The 13,345-nt window shown below is 41.5% G+C and overlaps 1 protein-coding gene across 1 annotated transcript in view; it reads left to right on the top strand.

Annotated features, from left to right (window-relative positions):
- Positions 1-13,345, top strand: part of grid2 (glutamate receptor, ionotropic, delta 2) — a gene marked incomplete at both ends in the record, with an annotated part of 761,628 nt that overhangs the window by 712,257 nt on the left and 36,026 nt on the right. The window contains 1 exon segment of the mRNA XM_084053861.1: positions 12,329-12,495. Coding sequence (XP_083909987.1) covers positions 12,329-12,495 — 167 coding nt within the window.

Raw genomic sequence — 13,345 nt, 5'->3', positions numbered from 1 at the left:
TGCCTTCCAATGATGGCTTATAATGAACTGTATCTCACATTGCTTGCAGAAAATAGACCTGGATATACTGTACATGAAGCCATTGTTTGAAATGGCTTCTCGTAATGTTTTTATTTTTTGTTTGTTTGTTTTTTACAATACAATTTTAGTCCCTCGGGAGAAATTCCATTTTCGGCTTCACCCAGCTGTCGGCTGCTCAGTTGGTTATGATTAGCGCTTGCGGGAGCATAATAACCATGCTACCGAGCATTAAGTGTCTTCAGGGACATTTCCACACAGACCGGGGGCTGGAAAGCGAACCGGTGAACTTCTTATTACCAGACCCAGTGAGTACAGCGGCCCCATAAATGATGCACTGTGGCATGCAGTGAAACATATTAAGGTTTCTGGGATGGCTTCTAGCCATACTGCAGCCAGATCCTGTTTCTACTAATCTGTCAGTCCAAGGCCAGACATCAAACCACTCTGGTGGCATTTGTAGAACTATCTAAAACAAATACTGTCCTGATCTCGGGTCAGCTTGCATTGTAAAGCACAGTTAAGTTTAGGTGATGTGACTTGACTAGCTACCCTTAATCAATAGTAGTATCTATTTATAGATGGTTTATGAATGTGGGGCCTAGCTAATAACTGGCCTTATCATTAGCCTACTGTCATGCCTGCTTCATGTTAACCTTTGTTAACAGTGATATAAAGAAATCTGAATTTACAATATATTAGAGTACAATAATGCTGTTACTTTAGATCATTTTTTTCTCCAACCCTGATGTGTGTCAGCTTTGTATTGTCTGCAGTCACTCTCCATCATCATGCCACTTTCTAAAAACCCACCTATTCAGACTCCACCAGTCTGGCCAGGATGCCATTCAATCATCCCTATTGTCACTCTGCCCTGTCTGGCATTTACTTCCTGTACTTGTGGTGTACTCTATCACTGTTGAATGTGCAATCATTTAAGCCCTTTTTGTCAATTTAAAGTTATTGAAAAGCTATTTTGCTTTTTTTAATTAGCTTTTTTTTTTAAATGTTTTTTGAAGATTTTCGCTTATAATGCTATGCCCAAAATAGGTACAGCAGGTTGAAAGTGGGTAAATAGATGCTACAGCACAGTAGGTAAGTTGTTTACTTGTAAATCCTATTTGTTGAACATCCTTGTTCTCCTAGAACTAATTATATGACCAATTACTCTGTTGTTTGACAAATGTGCATGGCACTTACTCCAACTTTTCACTTTGTAAGTCACTGGATAAATTGTGAATTCTCTTAGTTATGCATTTCACATGTTGCTGCTCACTAGAAACAAGTGACAAAAGCCCGTAGAATTGGATGAACTCTTAATTAATGTTCTCCAGTAGCATACATGTAGATGGAATGGGCACTTAGTCATTAGCTGCATGTGAGGACATTAATTCAGACATGTGCAACCATGGAGAGAGAGAAAAAAAAAGAAGTGCGAGTCATACTTTTCAATAGGGGACACACGACTTCATTATGGAAAATACAAAGGAAAACAATAGATAAAAAGCCCAAAAAAGTACAGAAATAATAGTTTCCTGCCAGATCTTATTAAGGATGGCATCTTAGCTTTGGCTCAGTGATCCATCCTGGATGATCCTGCTCTCCAACATCTGTCTCCAATTACTCTCCTCCTTCACTATCACATCTCTCATCAGCTTAACTGGGTCTAAGCAATGATTTGCATACGGCGTGGCAATAGGCGATTAATTTCTTTCTTTTTTTCCTTTTTTGTTGTTGTTGTTGTTCATATTTCCCGGAGAAAGAAAGCCGATTAATGACAGCTGAGGGCTAATTAAACAGCATGGAAAAAAGACAGAGAGCGGAGATGAAGAACTTGTCATATTGAGTTGTTTGTGGATAGCTGGGGCTCTTGCCACCAGAGCAGCAACCAAGCAGGACAGAACGCCACATGCATGTGGGAACTGTGCCACCTGTATGCCAGGCTCTCATCATGTTGGATTTGTGGGAGATAGTTTTTGTTTTGCTTCTTGGGAACAGCTAAAATTAGTTTGTCTTTTTAGTTATTTATTTAGAGTAGCCAATTCTTTTTTACACCCTTTTTCTCCCCAATTTAGTCGTTATGTCAATCGAACCGACCGGAACTATTTGTGTCAGTTTGCCTCCAGTGCATTGTGGGAAATGGCCATTGCATTTGTGCACTATAATGCAAACTTAATGCATAATCACACATACTGATGATTTTTGTTTTGTATCAATTCTATAGCTTAGTTTCTCAAATTTAAGACGGCATAAAAATGCCAGCCAGGGCAATGGTTGATTTAAATATTAACTAGCTCATTTTGAATACAAGTTGCAAAATAAAGACCTAAAGGCCTTGATACATATCTGTGCTACAGAATAGATACATAATGAATAGTAAAATATAATAATAGAGATGTCAATCAGTCGCTGTACATTATGCCTCTTATTACAGTTTCTTAAAAAAATTATCAATAATTTGACTGTAAATATTTAATTAGATTTTGTATATTTTATAAGACACTTCTTTCATAACAATTTACGGTAAATAGAGACAGAACAGCTGTCTAAAATGCCTCGATTTATCTAACAAAATCGAGTATTCAGCAAGCCCTTTAATAAAACATTTTCTCCCTCCCCATGTAAAGCGACTTTGAGTACCTAGAAAAGTGCTATATAAATCTGAGATACTTTTATTATTATTATCATTATCATTACCCTGATAATTATTATTACTATTATTATTATTATTATTACCCTTATTATTATTATTATTATTATTATTATATTGTACCAAGGGGTTGGTGGCTGAGGGAGGCTGTCCAGCCTGCCTTGGGGTATATAATTATGTTATTGTTCTGTTATTGTGTATTTGCATCATTATAATCCATTAATTGTGATTAATCTTGTTGATTGTGTTCATTCAATCAGTTGGTTTATGTATGTGCATTACGAGGAACCCATGAACGATAGGCACAGTTGTGTGAGACACACCCCTCCTTTTCTGTTCATTGATTGAGTTGGTGTTTGTGGGTGTGACTGCCACAATAAAATAAAAAAAGTATTCCTATCGGGAGAAGGTGCCAGCGTGCTTCATTACCTTCGGTCATTACAATATTAAATGAGTCTTACCCACTGCTCAGCCACCACCACCAACTTCCAATAGAAAATGCATTCTTGTGGATTTGACGAGATTTGTCCTCAGAACCCTATGCCGTTACATAGATGTATAGATGTGAGGTCCCCCATACTGGAGGTAGCAGGGACAGGGATATGGTGCCAGCTCTTGAGTCTTTCCCGAGCTTTGACGGCTTTGCTCATACCTAATTCAATCTGTACTTAGATCTGTTCTTCTGCTGGCCACAGGGAGCCGGCTAGTGCCAGCTGGCGAGGGTATTGGGCTGGGAAGCAGGCTCTCATTGTAATGCTCTCTGATTTGTCAAAATGAGACCCAAACAAAGAGAACTGCAAAGCATGTGGGATGCACATAAACAAATGTAGAGGCGTAGAGCCAAGAGACAGGGTTTGCTTGGTTTCGGGGGTAGACAAAGCTATTTTTGTGTGAGTTTGTGCATGAGTTTGGGCTTGTGCATGTTTGTGTGTGGCTCTGTGTGTGAAATCAATGTGCATGCATGTTTATGGGGAAAGCTGTAGCTCCCTTGTACTTGCCCTGAGACTGTAAGTTAGTGGAACTTGAGTTGAGTTGAGTTGTGCACTGTGGGTAAATCTATATTTCTCAGTCGCTCTCTCATTTATAGAATGAGACAAGAACCGAGCCAGAAGAGAATGATCCATGAAAACATATGCAAAGAGAGAGGGCCCTAGAGAGGGAGTTTAAAGCTGAGAGCAAGTGTGTGTGCCTGCTTGAATGTGAGCTTTTGTACTGTAGAGGGCTTTCAGAGTGCTCGGAGTTTGACAGTGAAATGATAATACTGTACAATCTTACATTATACATACAGCTCCATTTCGGCATCTGTCTTTCTAACAGCAACACAGTCAGAGAAAAATTACACAAACAAACATATATCCATCATCTGGAGAATATTGTGTACTGTATTATGTGTCCTGTGAAGGCCTGTACAGTATATGAGATATTTACATCCCTGATGTTGTGCTTTTACATACACAACAATTGGCAAATGTCCATCTCTGATTAAGGCAAATCATCCCCATCGTCTTCCTCTTAGTGGACAATGGTACAGTATACTCTCTGCTGGAGAGATAGGGATTTATTTATTTATTAACATGTGGATCACATATTGGATAAATTGTGATGTCGGTGGTGAAAAATGTGGTCTCCATGTGCAGCTGATGCTGTCTTAAAAGGCTCACAACCGTTTCAGAATGGTCCCTCTGGGAAGAGCGACTAACAGCAAGCAGCATGTGCTTCAGAGACATCGCTTCATGTAAGAAATTAACTGGAGAGTAAGAAACGATTTGTTCATGTGGGCCGCTTTAATATTGTACATTTATAATGTTGCATTTGAAAAATGGAGAGGGAAAATAACAATTTGAATATGTCTGAGATTGAATCAAGAATGTATTATTCTGTTTGCACCCTGCTATTTCTTGAAGGCGCCTTTGTGTGTGCGCCGTGCGTACGTGTGTGTGCATGCATGTGTGCGCGCGTGCATGTAAGAGAGAGAGCGAGTGACAAGAAGAGAGAGTGAGAGATGCAGAAAGAAAGTAGACCCTTGAGTGCTTCAGCTGTTTGAAGACTTCAGTGGATCACTGTGCACAGTATGACTAGTCTCTGAAGCTAGGTTGTTTTAACCACAGAGAAGTCAGCTTAACAGCCCCTCTACTCTAGAAACTGGATTTGGGCTCATATTTTATTCTGAATGTTTTTATAGTACTTTATGGTAGTTTAATATAATACATATAATATAATATATAGACCATTGAGGTACAGTAATTGCGACCACACAATGCTCCAAGTTATATTGTGATGCAGCACTCAATGTTTACTGTTAAGGTGCTCTTCAGATCAAAGAATGTCAAAGAATAAAGAGATAATAGCTTATTTGACTTAACAAAATGTCCCATCATTGTCCACCACAGCATTGTGTGATGATGAAAAGGAGTGATGAAATATTTAAGTGAAATATATAGGAGATTGTTCAGCATTGTCTTTGTTTTTTTTACATGGTACATTTTTTATCAGCTGAGCTTTCATCCTGAGTTCAGCTGGTTGGCTGAATTCTTTGTATAGCCGGGGGCAACAAACGGTAAATTGAGGTCAGGCAGGAAGGCAGTCTGACCCATCTTCGATCGTACATGAGTGGAGTGTCTACCTCTACAGTAAGGAGAGGAGCAGGCTGTTCTTGCTCAGGTCCTCAGTCCATCAGTCTGTAATGGACAGTGCCTTCTTCTTTGCGATTGCCTGCTGGGAGGGGTCACATGAAGGCTGCGGACACAATTAGCCTAAACAGGTTGTTGAGGAAAGCTGGCTCTGTCGTTGGGGCTACACTGGACGGGTTTGAGGATGTGGTGAATGTGCGTGTACTGAGGAAGATGGAGGCCATCAGGGCTAACCACTCGTCACCCCCTCCACATGGAGATTGAAGAGAGAGTGAGCAAGAGGAAAGACTTATTCCTTTATCCCAAGATTAGGTTGGAAGGACTTGGTCAGTCCTTTGTGCTGTTTGCTATGATAATGTATAATAATACCCAAATGGGGCAACGGTAATTGACTCCGTGACTCAGTAGCAACACGCTGTTATGTGACTAACCCTATTACCTGTGGTTCGTGCTGATGTTATAACTGGTGCTTAACTTTGCGGTGTGTGACTATTGTAACATCCACTCTGCTGTCATCTGTAACGTTACCTGTGGTTTGTGCTGGTGGTTTCTGCATCAGGAAGGACTTTATAGGGTATACGTCTGTATACTTAATTTTTTATTGCTAGTGTTTTGCCCCAGGCGGAATGATTGTATTCGATTGACTGAATACTTTATTAGCAGCAGGATTGTTAACAGTAGTACGGTAAAAGGTTATGCTTAAGGGGATGCTACTACCAAGGAGGAGTTGAACTATTTTCTCTTGTATTTTCAGGTCAGCCATTCTTTTAGTTTAGTTTTGAGTTTGGGTAGGTCGAGATCTTTAAGGGGTTTTTCTATAGGGTGTATACTGTATGTCTTTATACTTTTATCGATATTTAGTTTGAGGGTGTCTTTATTGTGGTGTTAGTTACTCATCTGTACCTAGCTGTCTAACATAGAAAACTACAGTACATGTCGATGTCACTGTGCTGGTCTTATGTCATGTCGCCTTTTGTGCATAATATGCATATCATTCATGGTTTGGGTTTGTTCTTGTTCTAGGACATTTTCAAGTGTTACATACTGTACATTCTATGTAAAAGTCTAAATAAGTCATAGCAATATATGAAGATGAAAGGCTGTTAATAAACTTGCTTGCCATGACAATGTTAGGGCAATGTCATCTCCAGGTTGGCAAGACTGAGGTTGCTTTCCCTCTGTCTGTAAATCATACTGGGGCAAGTGGGATGAGCCAATACCTGGAGACATGAATATGAAATGCATGGGGAGAATTGATGTGTTTGTAGGCGCAGGTAATGGATGAGGGAGAGACTAGAGTCCAGGGTTGAAGGCTTTTCACTACATGGGTCCAGATATATAGAGGTAGGCTGCTCATTATACAGAGTGGTGCAAGAGCAAAGTATAGATACTCATGGTCAAATATTACTCAACTGCAATTGAAGGTTGCTTAGGCAAATTTGTACTGGATTACTTGCTTTTAAGAATACTTAAGTAATCAGAAGTACAAATTACAAAGTGCATTTTCTTTTTAATATCAATGATATATCAATCTAGTGAATATAGCAGATCTACAAGCTCACAAGCTTGTTGATCTGCTATTTTCACTATAATTTGAAATAGGGCTGCTATTTTCACTATAATTTGAAATAATGCTTAAGTGTTTGATGTACTTAAATGTACTTTTTCCCTTCCTAGAAATGTAGTGGAGTCAAAAGTACAATATTTGTCTTTGAAACGTAGTGGAGTGAATGCATCCAAAAATACTCAAGTAAAGTACTCCAACAGATACTCAATATACAATATACTTGAGCACAGTACTCAAGTAAATGTACTTTCATTACTGTCGACCACTGATTGCCGTAGCTTGTGTTCAATGCCAGGGATTGTCATGCAAAGAAAACACACAGAGACGTCTGAGTTTCTGATGTTTAATACTTCCCTTAAAGGCCAGTAGAGTTGTTTTCTCAGCAGATCAATGTTCCAGGTCTTTTCTTTCTCTTTATTGCAACACAAACTGCGAAGGCTTGTTGAATTTAACTTAACATTTCTAGGCGTTTTAACTTATAGTCTGCAGCATTTTATTCAGCATACCTTTTATATTTATTCTATTTGTTTGGAAATATTAGAGTATGGGAATGTTGTCTGTTCTGGTCTAAAATCATCAGTTTCACCAGTAGATGTTTAAGTCCAACTACACCAGGCTGTGTGTTTTTTCTGCGTCTCTGAGATGTTGTGACTAGATCGGCTACTGTTATTGGTCAGAGGTTGGTCCGACTTTCAAGATGGGTGTGATATATTTAGTTTTGTTTCCGCATTCAGCCCAGCTTCATTTTGTCAGCAGTGAAGCGAGTGAAAAGCAGCTATAGTTAATTTGGAAGAGACATGAGACAACTTCCAGGAAGTACAAACACCTCTGAAATCTGTCTCTAGTGACCATTTATAAACACAACACTAGAAAGGGCAAAACCTCCATACCTCCGTCACAAATTCCTCACAGCACATGGCAATATCAAGGTATTAAAAACCTTCGGTTCCAGCAGTGCTGGCTGTAGTGTACACTGCTTGGCTCGAGCGATGACCAACAGCGTGAGCAGGGTCTAGCTTTCAGAAAACAGAAGTGTTCTGTGGCAGAATTGGCCTTTGCCTGTCAGACGTTTTTTTTTTCTGGTCGAGTCACTGATCATAGCTGCACCAGCTATGACTCTCAAGCTTCATGGTTCTATGGTATTATGATAACTTTGTAAAGTGACTGTGCCAAACCAAAGACTTTAAAGCCAATAAACAAGACAGTGAGTACATACAGTAAACAATGAAACGATAATTGCATTGAGAAGATTTTTCTTCTCTGCCAAAAAGGAGGGGAGGAGCGGAGGAGTGATTGAATAGAGAGAGAGGAAGGAGAGGAAAAAGAGATGGAGGGATGGTTTTAATTGAGTGATTATGAATCCTGTTTTGTTGCCCCTGTCACATTGTGGTCAAGAAAAACAAGGCCCAATGCGATGATTAGGATTCATTGGTGGCTGCTTGGCTGTGCGTGTGATAATGTGCATGTCTGTAACTCTCTGAGTTTCTGTGTGTGTGTGTGTGTGTGTGTGTGTGTGTGTGGGTGTGTGTGGGTGTGTGTGGGTGTGGGTGGGTGGGTGGGTGCGTGGGTGCGTGCGTGTGTTAGTAACTCAGTGTCTGTCAATGTGCTTTATGTGCATGGGGAAAACAGCTTTTGATAATTACCTTGGCACAATTAGAGTCACAAACCCTCTGATTACAATGGTCAGGGAATGGAAAGGATGTAGAGAAGGAGGTGTGTGTGTGTGTGTGTGTGTGTGTGTGTGTGTGTGTGTGTGTGTGTGTGTGTGTGTGTGTGTGTGTGTGTGTGTGTGTGTGTGTGTGTGTGTGTGTGTGTGTGTGTGTGTGTGTGTGTGCGTGCGTGCGTGCGTGCGTGCGTGCGTGCGTGCGTGCGTGCGTGCGTACACTTTAATGTCTACTTTCAGATATGGTGGTTGTTTTGTTTTCTGTTATCTTAAATTCGAATACTATTCCTTTTAGCAGATGGGCTAGGGTTAGTGAGTTTAGGACATTCCTCATATCTACACCATATGAATAGCTTTTCCCTCAGAAGACCCTCATTGGCTTTTAATGAAATCGAGGTCCAGCAGACAGATGTGTGTAAGGCATGGAGGGAGGGAGGCGGTGGGGCAGTTTATGAGAAGAGGAGGTGAAGCAGATAAACCGTACAGTTGTAAGTTCATGTATCATCTTAAAATTTTCACTTTGACAAATTGTGGTCTGCTGCCTCAAATGTCTTCATTGTGCACTTTGGAGCATGGCTGGCCATTATCTCATTATTGCATATTGATTTGTGGTTCTCCCCTGTAAGTCCACACTGATGACTTTTAATGGAATGAAGATGATGTTTAATTGTTTCTATTATAGATGGAGTAGTTCGGGTGGAGAGATTTTCATATTTTATGACTCCCCCCCCCCCCCCCCCACCTCCCCTCCCATGGCAGGATGAAGTATCCTGCCCTCTCTACTGTTATCCTGTTATCACAGTCTATCTTACAAGGATATTCTGCTTTATGCTTCTTGCTCAATTTTGTGTTCCTCCACAACCAGCTTCTCTCCCAAATCCTAAACTTGTCCGGGGACCCTCAGGGGTCCTCCAATACTTTTAACCACTTTAACCTTTTATACTTTGGCTATTAAAAAATTGTGAAAATGTGTGCAAATCTTTGAACATAATATTTTTTAAACCAAACATTAACTCAAATCTTTGCTTTTAGGGGTCCCTGGAACAAGATATTTTGACATCAGGGTCCGCGGCCAAATACATATCATTTTGGGGGTCCTTGACATGAAAACGTTTGAGAACCACTGCTCTATCTGTACTCCAGAGCCCACACACTCATGCGCACGCACAGGCATACACACACACACGCAGGAATTACCCAATCACTGGCTCTTGTCTGTTGTCGAGCTTTAGTCATCATCCATCAAAAACCAAATAGCATAAGTGACACACACACGCACGCACACGCATGTGCACACACACACACACACACACACACACACACACACACACACACACACACACACACACACACACACACACACACACACACACACACACCGTCTGAGAAAGAGTCTGTGACATCTTCATATAGGCCTAGTTCCATTCAAATTAATTATAATGATGGAGGTGTGTGTGTTTGCGTGTGAATGCATACAGCATGCGTGCATTTGTGCCGTGTATGCATCTTTCAACCCCTAGGTTATATTGGCGATTTGGCAGAGACAAATGTGAGGGTGTGACAGTCCCAACCAAGCTATTATTCTGCACTTTTCATTTGAGTTTCGGAACATGGATTTATTGTCAGCGCAAACAAGCAGACGCTTTGACAGCGGGCCACATAGCTTCTGTAAAACAGGCTTTGATTTTCATCCTTCAGATGAAACTCCTACTGTACTCACAGAGGACTGAGCTTCCAGACGCACAAAAACACTGTTTATACAAATACACACACATATACTGTACAGTGCGCACGCACGCACGCACGCACGCACGCACGCACGCACGCACGCACGCACACACACACACACACACACACACACACACACACACACACACACACATACACACACACACACACACACACACAGAGATAGTTTCTACACTACCTACGCATAAAAGAAAACACAAAAAAATTAAAACATGTGCATATAAATACATATGCATAATACACTCTTACATGGTAAACAGTATACAGTACATACATACAGACATATACAAGGCAGATGAATGATAAGCCAAACAAGCCATAACACAACTACATCTACACTCGTAGTGGGATACTGAACCATAACCATAAAGCCACTGTGCCATAAGGTTCACTGTGTCCACATGAGAACATAATCACGCCACAGCACTGCATGCAATGTGTTCATTTACTGCAGCTCTGAGAGTATGAAAGTGGTCTCTGTTTACACTTTTAGGGTTAACTTAACACTCCGAATTTTACTGCGTGCTCATAAAGAAAACCTCAAGGACTCATATGCACATAAAGTGGCGGTACATATAAAGCACACCGGCCGTCTCGACTAATGTCAATCCTTCCAGCCCATCAGCTTTCAAATACTCATGCTGAACACGTCACGCAGGGAGATTTCCTGTTTGGAAACTGGACTGTGACAGCCACGGCCTCTTTGTGGGGTCCTGGGAGAACCCAGGTGTTCTTGAGGGGGTTCCAGGGGGTTCCGTAGCTAAATAATTCATGGATCCTTAGTTAAAATAACACTTGAGTATTTTATAGTGTAGATTGGGGTCCCAAAGATAAAGTGTTGTATCAAATAGGGGTCCATGGCTTAATGAATATCAAACATCAACTAACTAGAACCAGCAGACCTGGTACTGCCAGACCCCTAGTGGTTGAAATCTGAATGGCCGGGCTTCGCATGACGTGTGTCCCTTCTATGTCCCTTCTATGACGAAAGGGGGACAGACTTTTTTGGCTGGGGCCGGGGGACAAAGTGACATACCATGTATGGACAAAACAGATACAAAGCCTCATGTAAGCCCGACCCCTTGGGTCTGGCAACAAAAATCACACCCAATGTGAAGTGAGCGGTGTGGTCATCACAGTGGTCATCACAGTGATGGAAGCTCACTTTTAAAAAAAGTGTGTTTTTTTAAGTGCATAGTCCTATTTAGAGGTTATTAATTTCATCATGTGTCTCGCTAGCCAATCACAGTGCTGAATAGAGTCAGCCAATAGAGTCAGCCAATCACAGTACAGCTAGGGGTGTACTAATGTAGAGGGGTGTGCTATAGACCCCTTAACAGACGACGTCATACTGGCTGCGTGCAGCCAGTATGCGCGCAACGAAACCCATTATATCAGGTCTCGTTAGGACGCGTCTCACTAGCCAACACACACAAGAGGGGGTTGGGGTGTGCTGAAACCAGTGCACCCCGAAACAGGTTGGGAATTGATTGCGTGAAACAATCACCTGTGCGTCCAGGCTCAATGTTAGTAAACAAATAATTGGTCTATTATGAGCCAATCACAGTACAGCGAAGGGTGTACTAATGAGGTGTCCCAACCCCACTTATAGGAGCGGCTACACCGCTCAAAAAGGTTGAGAATTATTTATGTACTGTAGATTGTAGGATGAAACCCAATTCAGCTGGTCCATTTAGACAATTTGATATATATTATATTTTGTGCAGCATTGCTGTAATGTAGACATTTATGGACAGAGGTGTTTGCAGAAATGTATCACGTAGTACGCTTGGACAGTGCAGCCACCAACCTTTCACCTCCCCAACAACTTAGTCATACATACTGTAGATATAGATGTATAATATGTAATTCAGTCAACATGTGCCTGCAGAAAACAACCAGCAATAACCAGAACACGAATGAATGCAACATTTACAAATAATAAGGGCATTAAAGGCCTAATGGCAGATTTGACCTTTTGATTAAACGTTATGCTCTTTTTTTCACTGTGTGTGCGTGTGCGTGTGTGCGGGTGCGTGTGCGTACTTCAGGTCAAGTACGGTCGCTTTGGTTTCGTTTGGGATGCGGCGGTGCTGGAGTACGTTGCCATCAACGATGAGGACTGTTCCTTCTACACGGTCAGCAGCAACGCACCGGACCGTGGGTACGGCATCGCCATGCAGCACGGCAGCCCCTACAGGGACATCTTCTCCCAGAGGTAGGATGAACTCCACATGAACTCCATGCAGAATGTGCCTTGACACTCCCTTGATCACTTCAATCCCTGTTGTTGAAGTCAAGGTTATTATTGGCACTTTCCAACTCTTCTTGAAAGGATTATACTGCACAAACAAAAACCTAAGAAACGATGAGGTCTGTTAACGCCTACCCCTCCATATCAGATCAGCCCAGTGTATAGACATTTTAAAATCCTCTCTAAAGACTCCCTGGCCTACCCCTAGTTGACTCTGACAATCTGTTTTTTTGCCTTTTATCTGTGTAGTGTTTCTGTTGCGCTCGCTCGCGCGCGCGCGCACACACACACACACACACACACACACACACACACACACATACACATACACATACACATACACATACACATACACTCACACTCACACACACTCCCTCTCTCTCTCTTCTATACAGCTCAACCCCATAGGTGTCACACTGTGAAACTCTCTTTCTTGTGGCAGAGTCGCGCCGTTTCAACACTTATGCTTTTATACTTTTTCACAGCCAATAGAAATTGGGTAGTTATGTAGTTCAGCGTCTAAAAATTCATCATAAATTGTGCACAGGCCATGAATAATGCTCTCTTCCTAAAGCTACTTCATCACAGCACAGTGCTTTCAAAATCAAACTTCTAGGTCAGAAGCAGTTTGTAAATCTTTGTCTCCCAGGAGGAAGTAACTAATCACAGTTTCACAATTTGAGGCAGAGCTTATGGTCATTTTGGTTATCTCTGTGTGTGTGTGTGTGTGTCTGTCTGTCTGTCTGTCTGTCTGTCTGTCTGTCTGTCTGTCTGTCTGTCTGTCTGTCTGTCTGTCTGTCTGTCTGTGTGTGTG

The sequence above is a fragment of the Gymnoscopelus microlampas genome (assembly GCF_963454915.1).
Source record: "Gymnoscopelus microlampas genome assembly, chromosome: 4".
In the NCBI taxonomy this organism is placed as follows: domain Eukaryota; kingdom Metazoa; phylum Chordata; class Actinopteri; order Myctophiformes; family Myctophidae; genus Gymnoscopelus; species Gymnoscopelus microlampas.
This window is presented reverse-complemented; position numbering and strand designations above follow the sequence as displayed.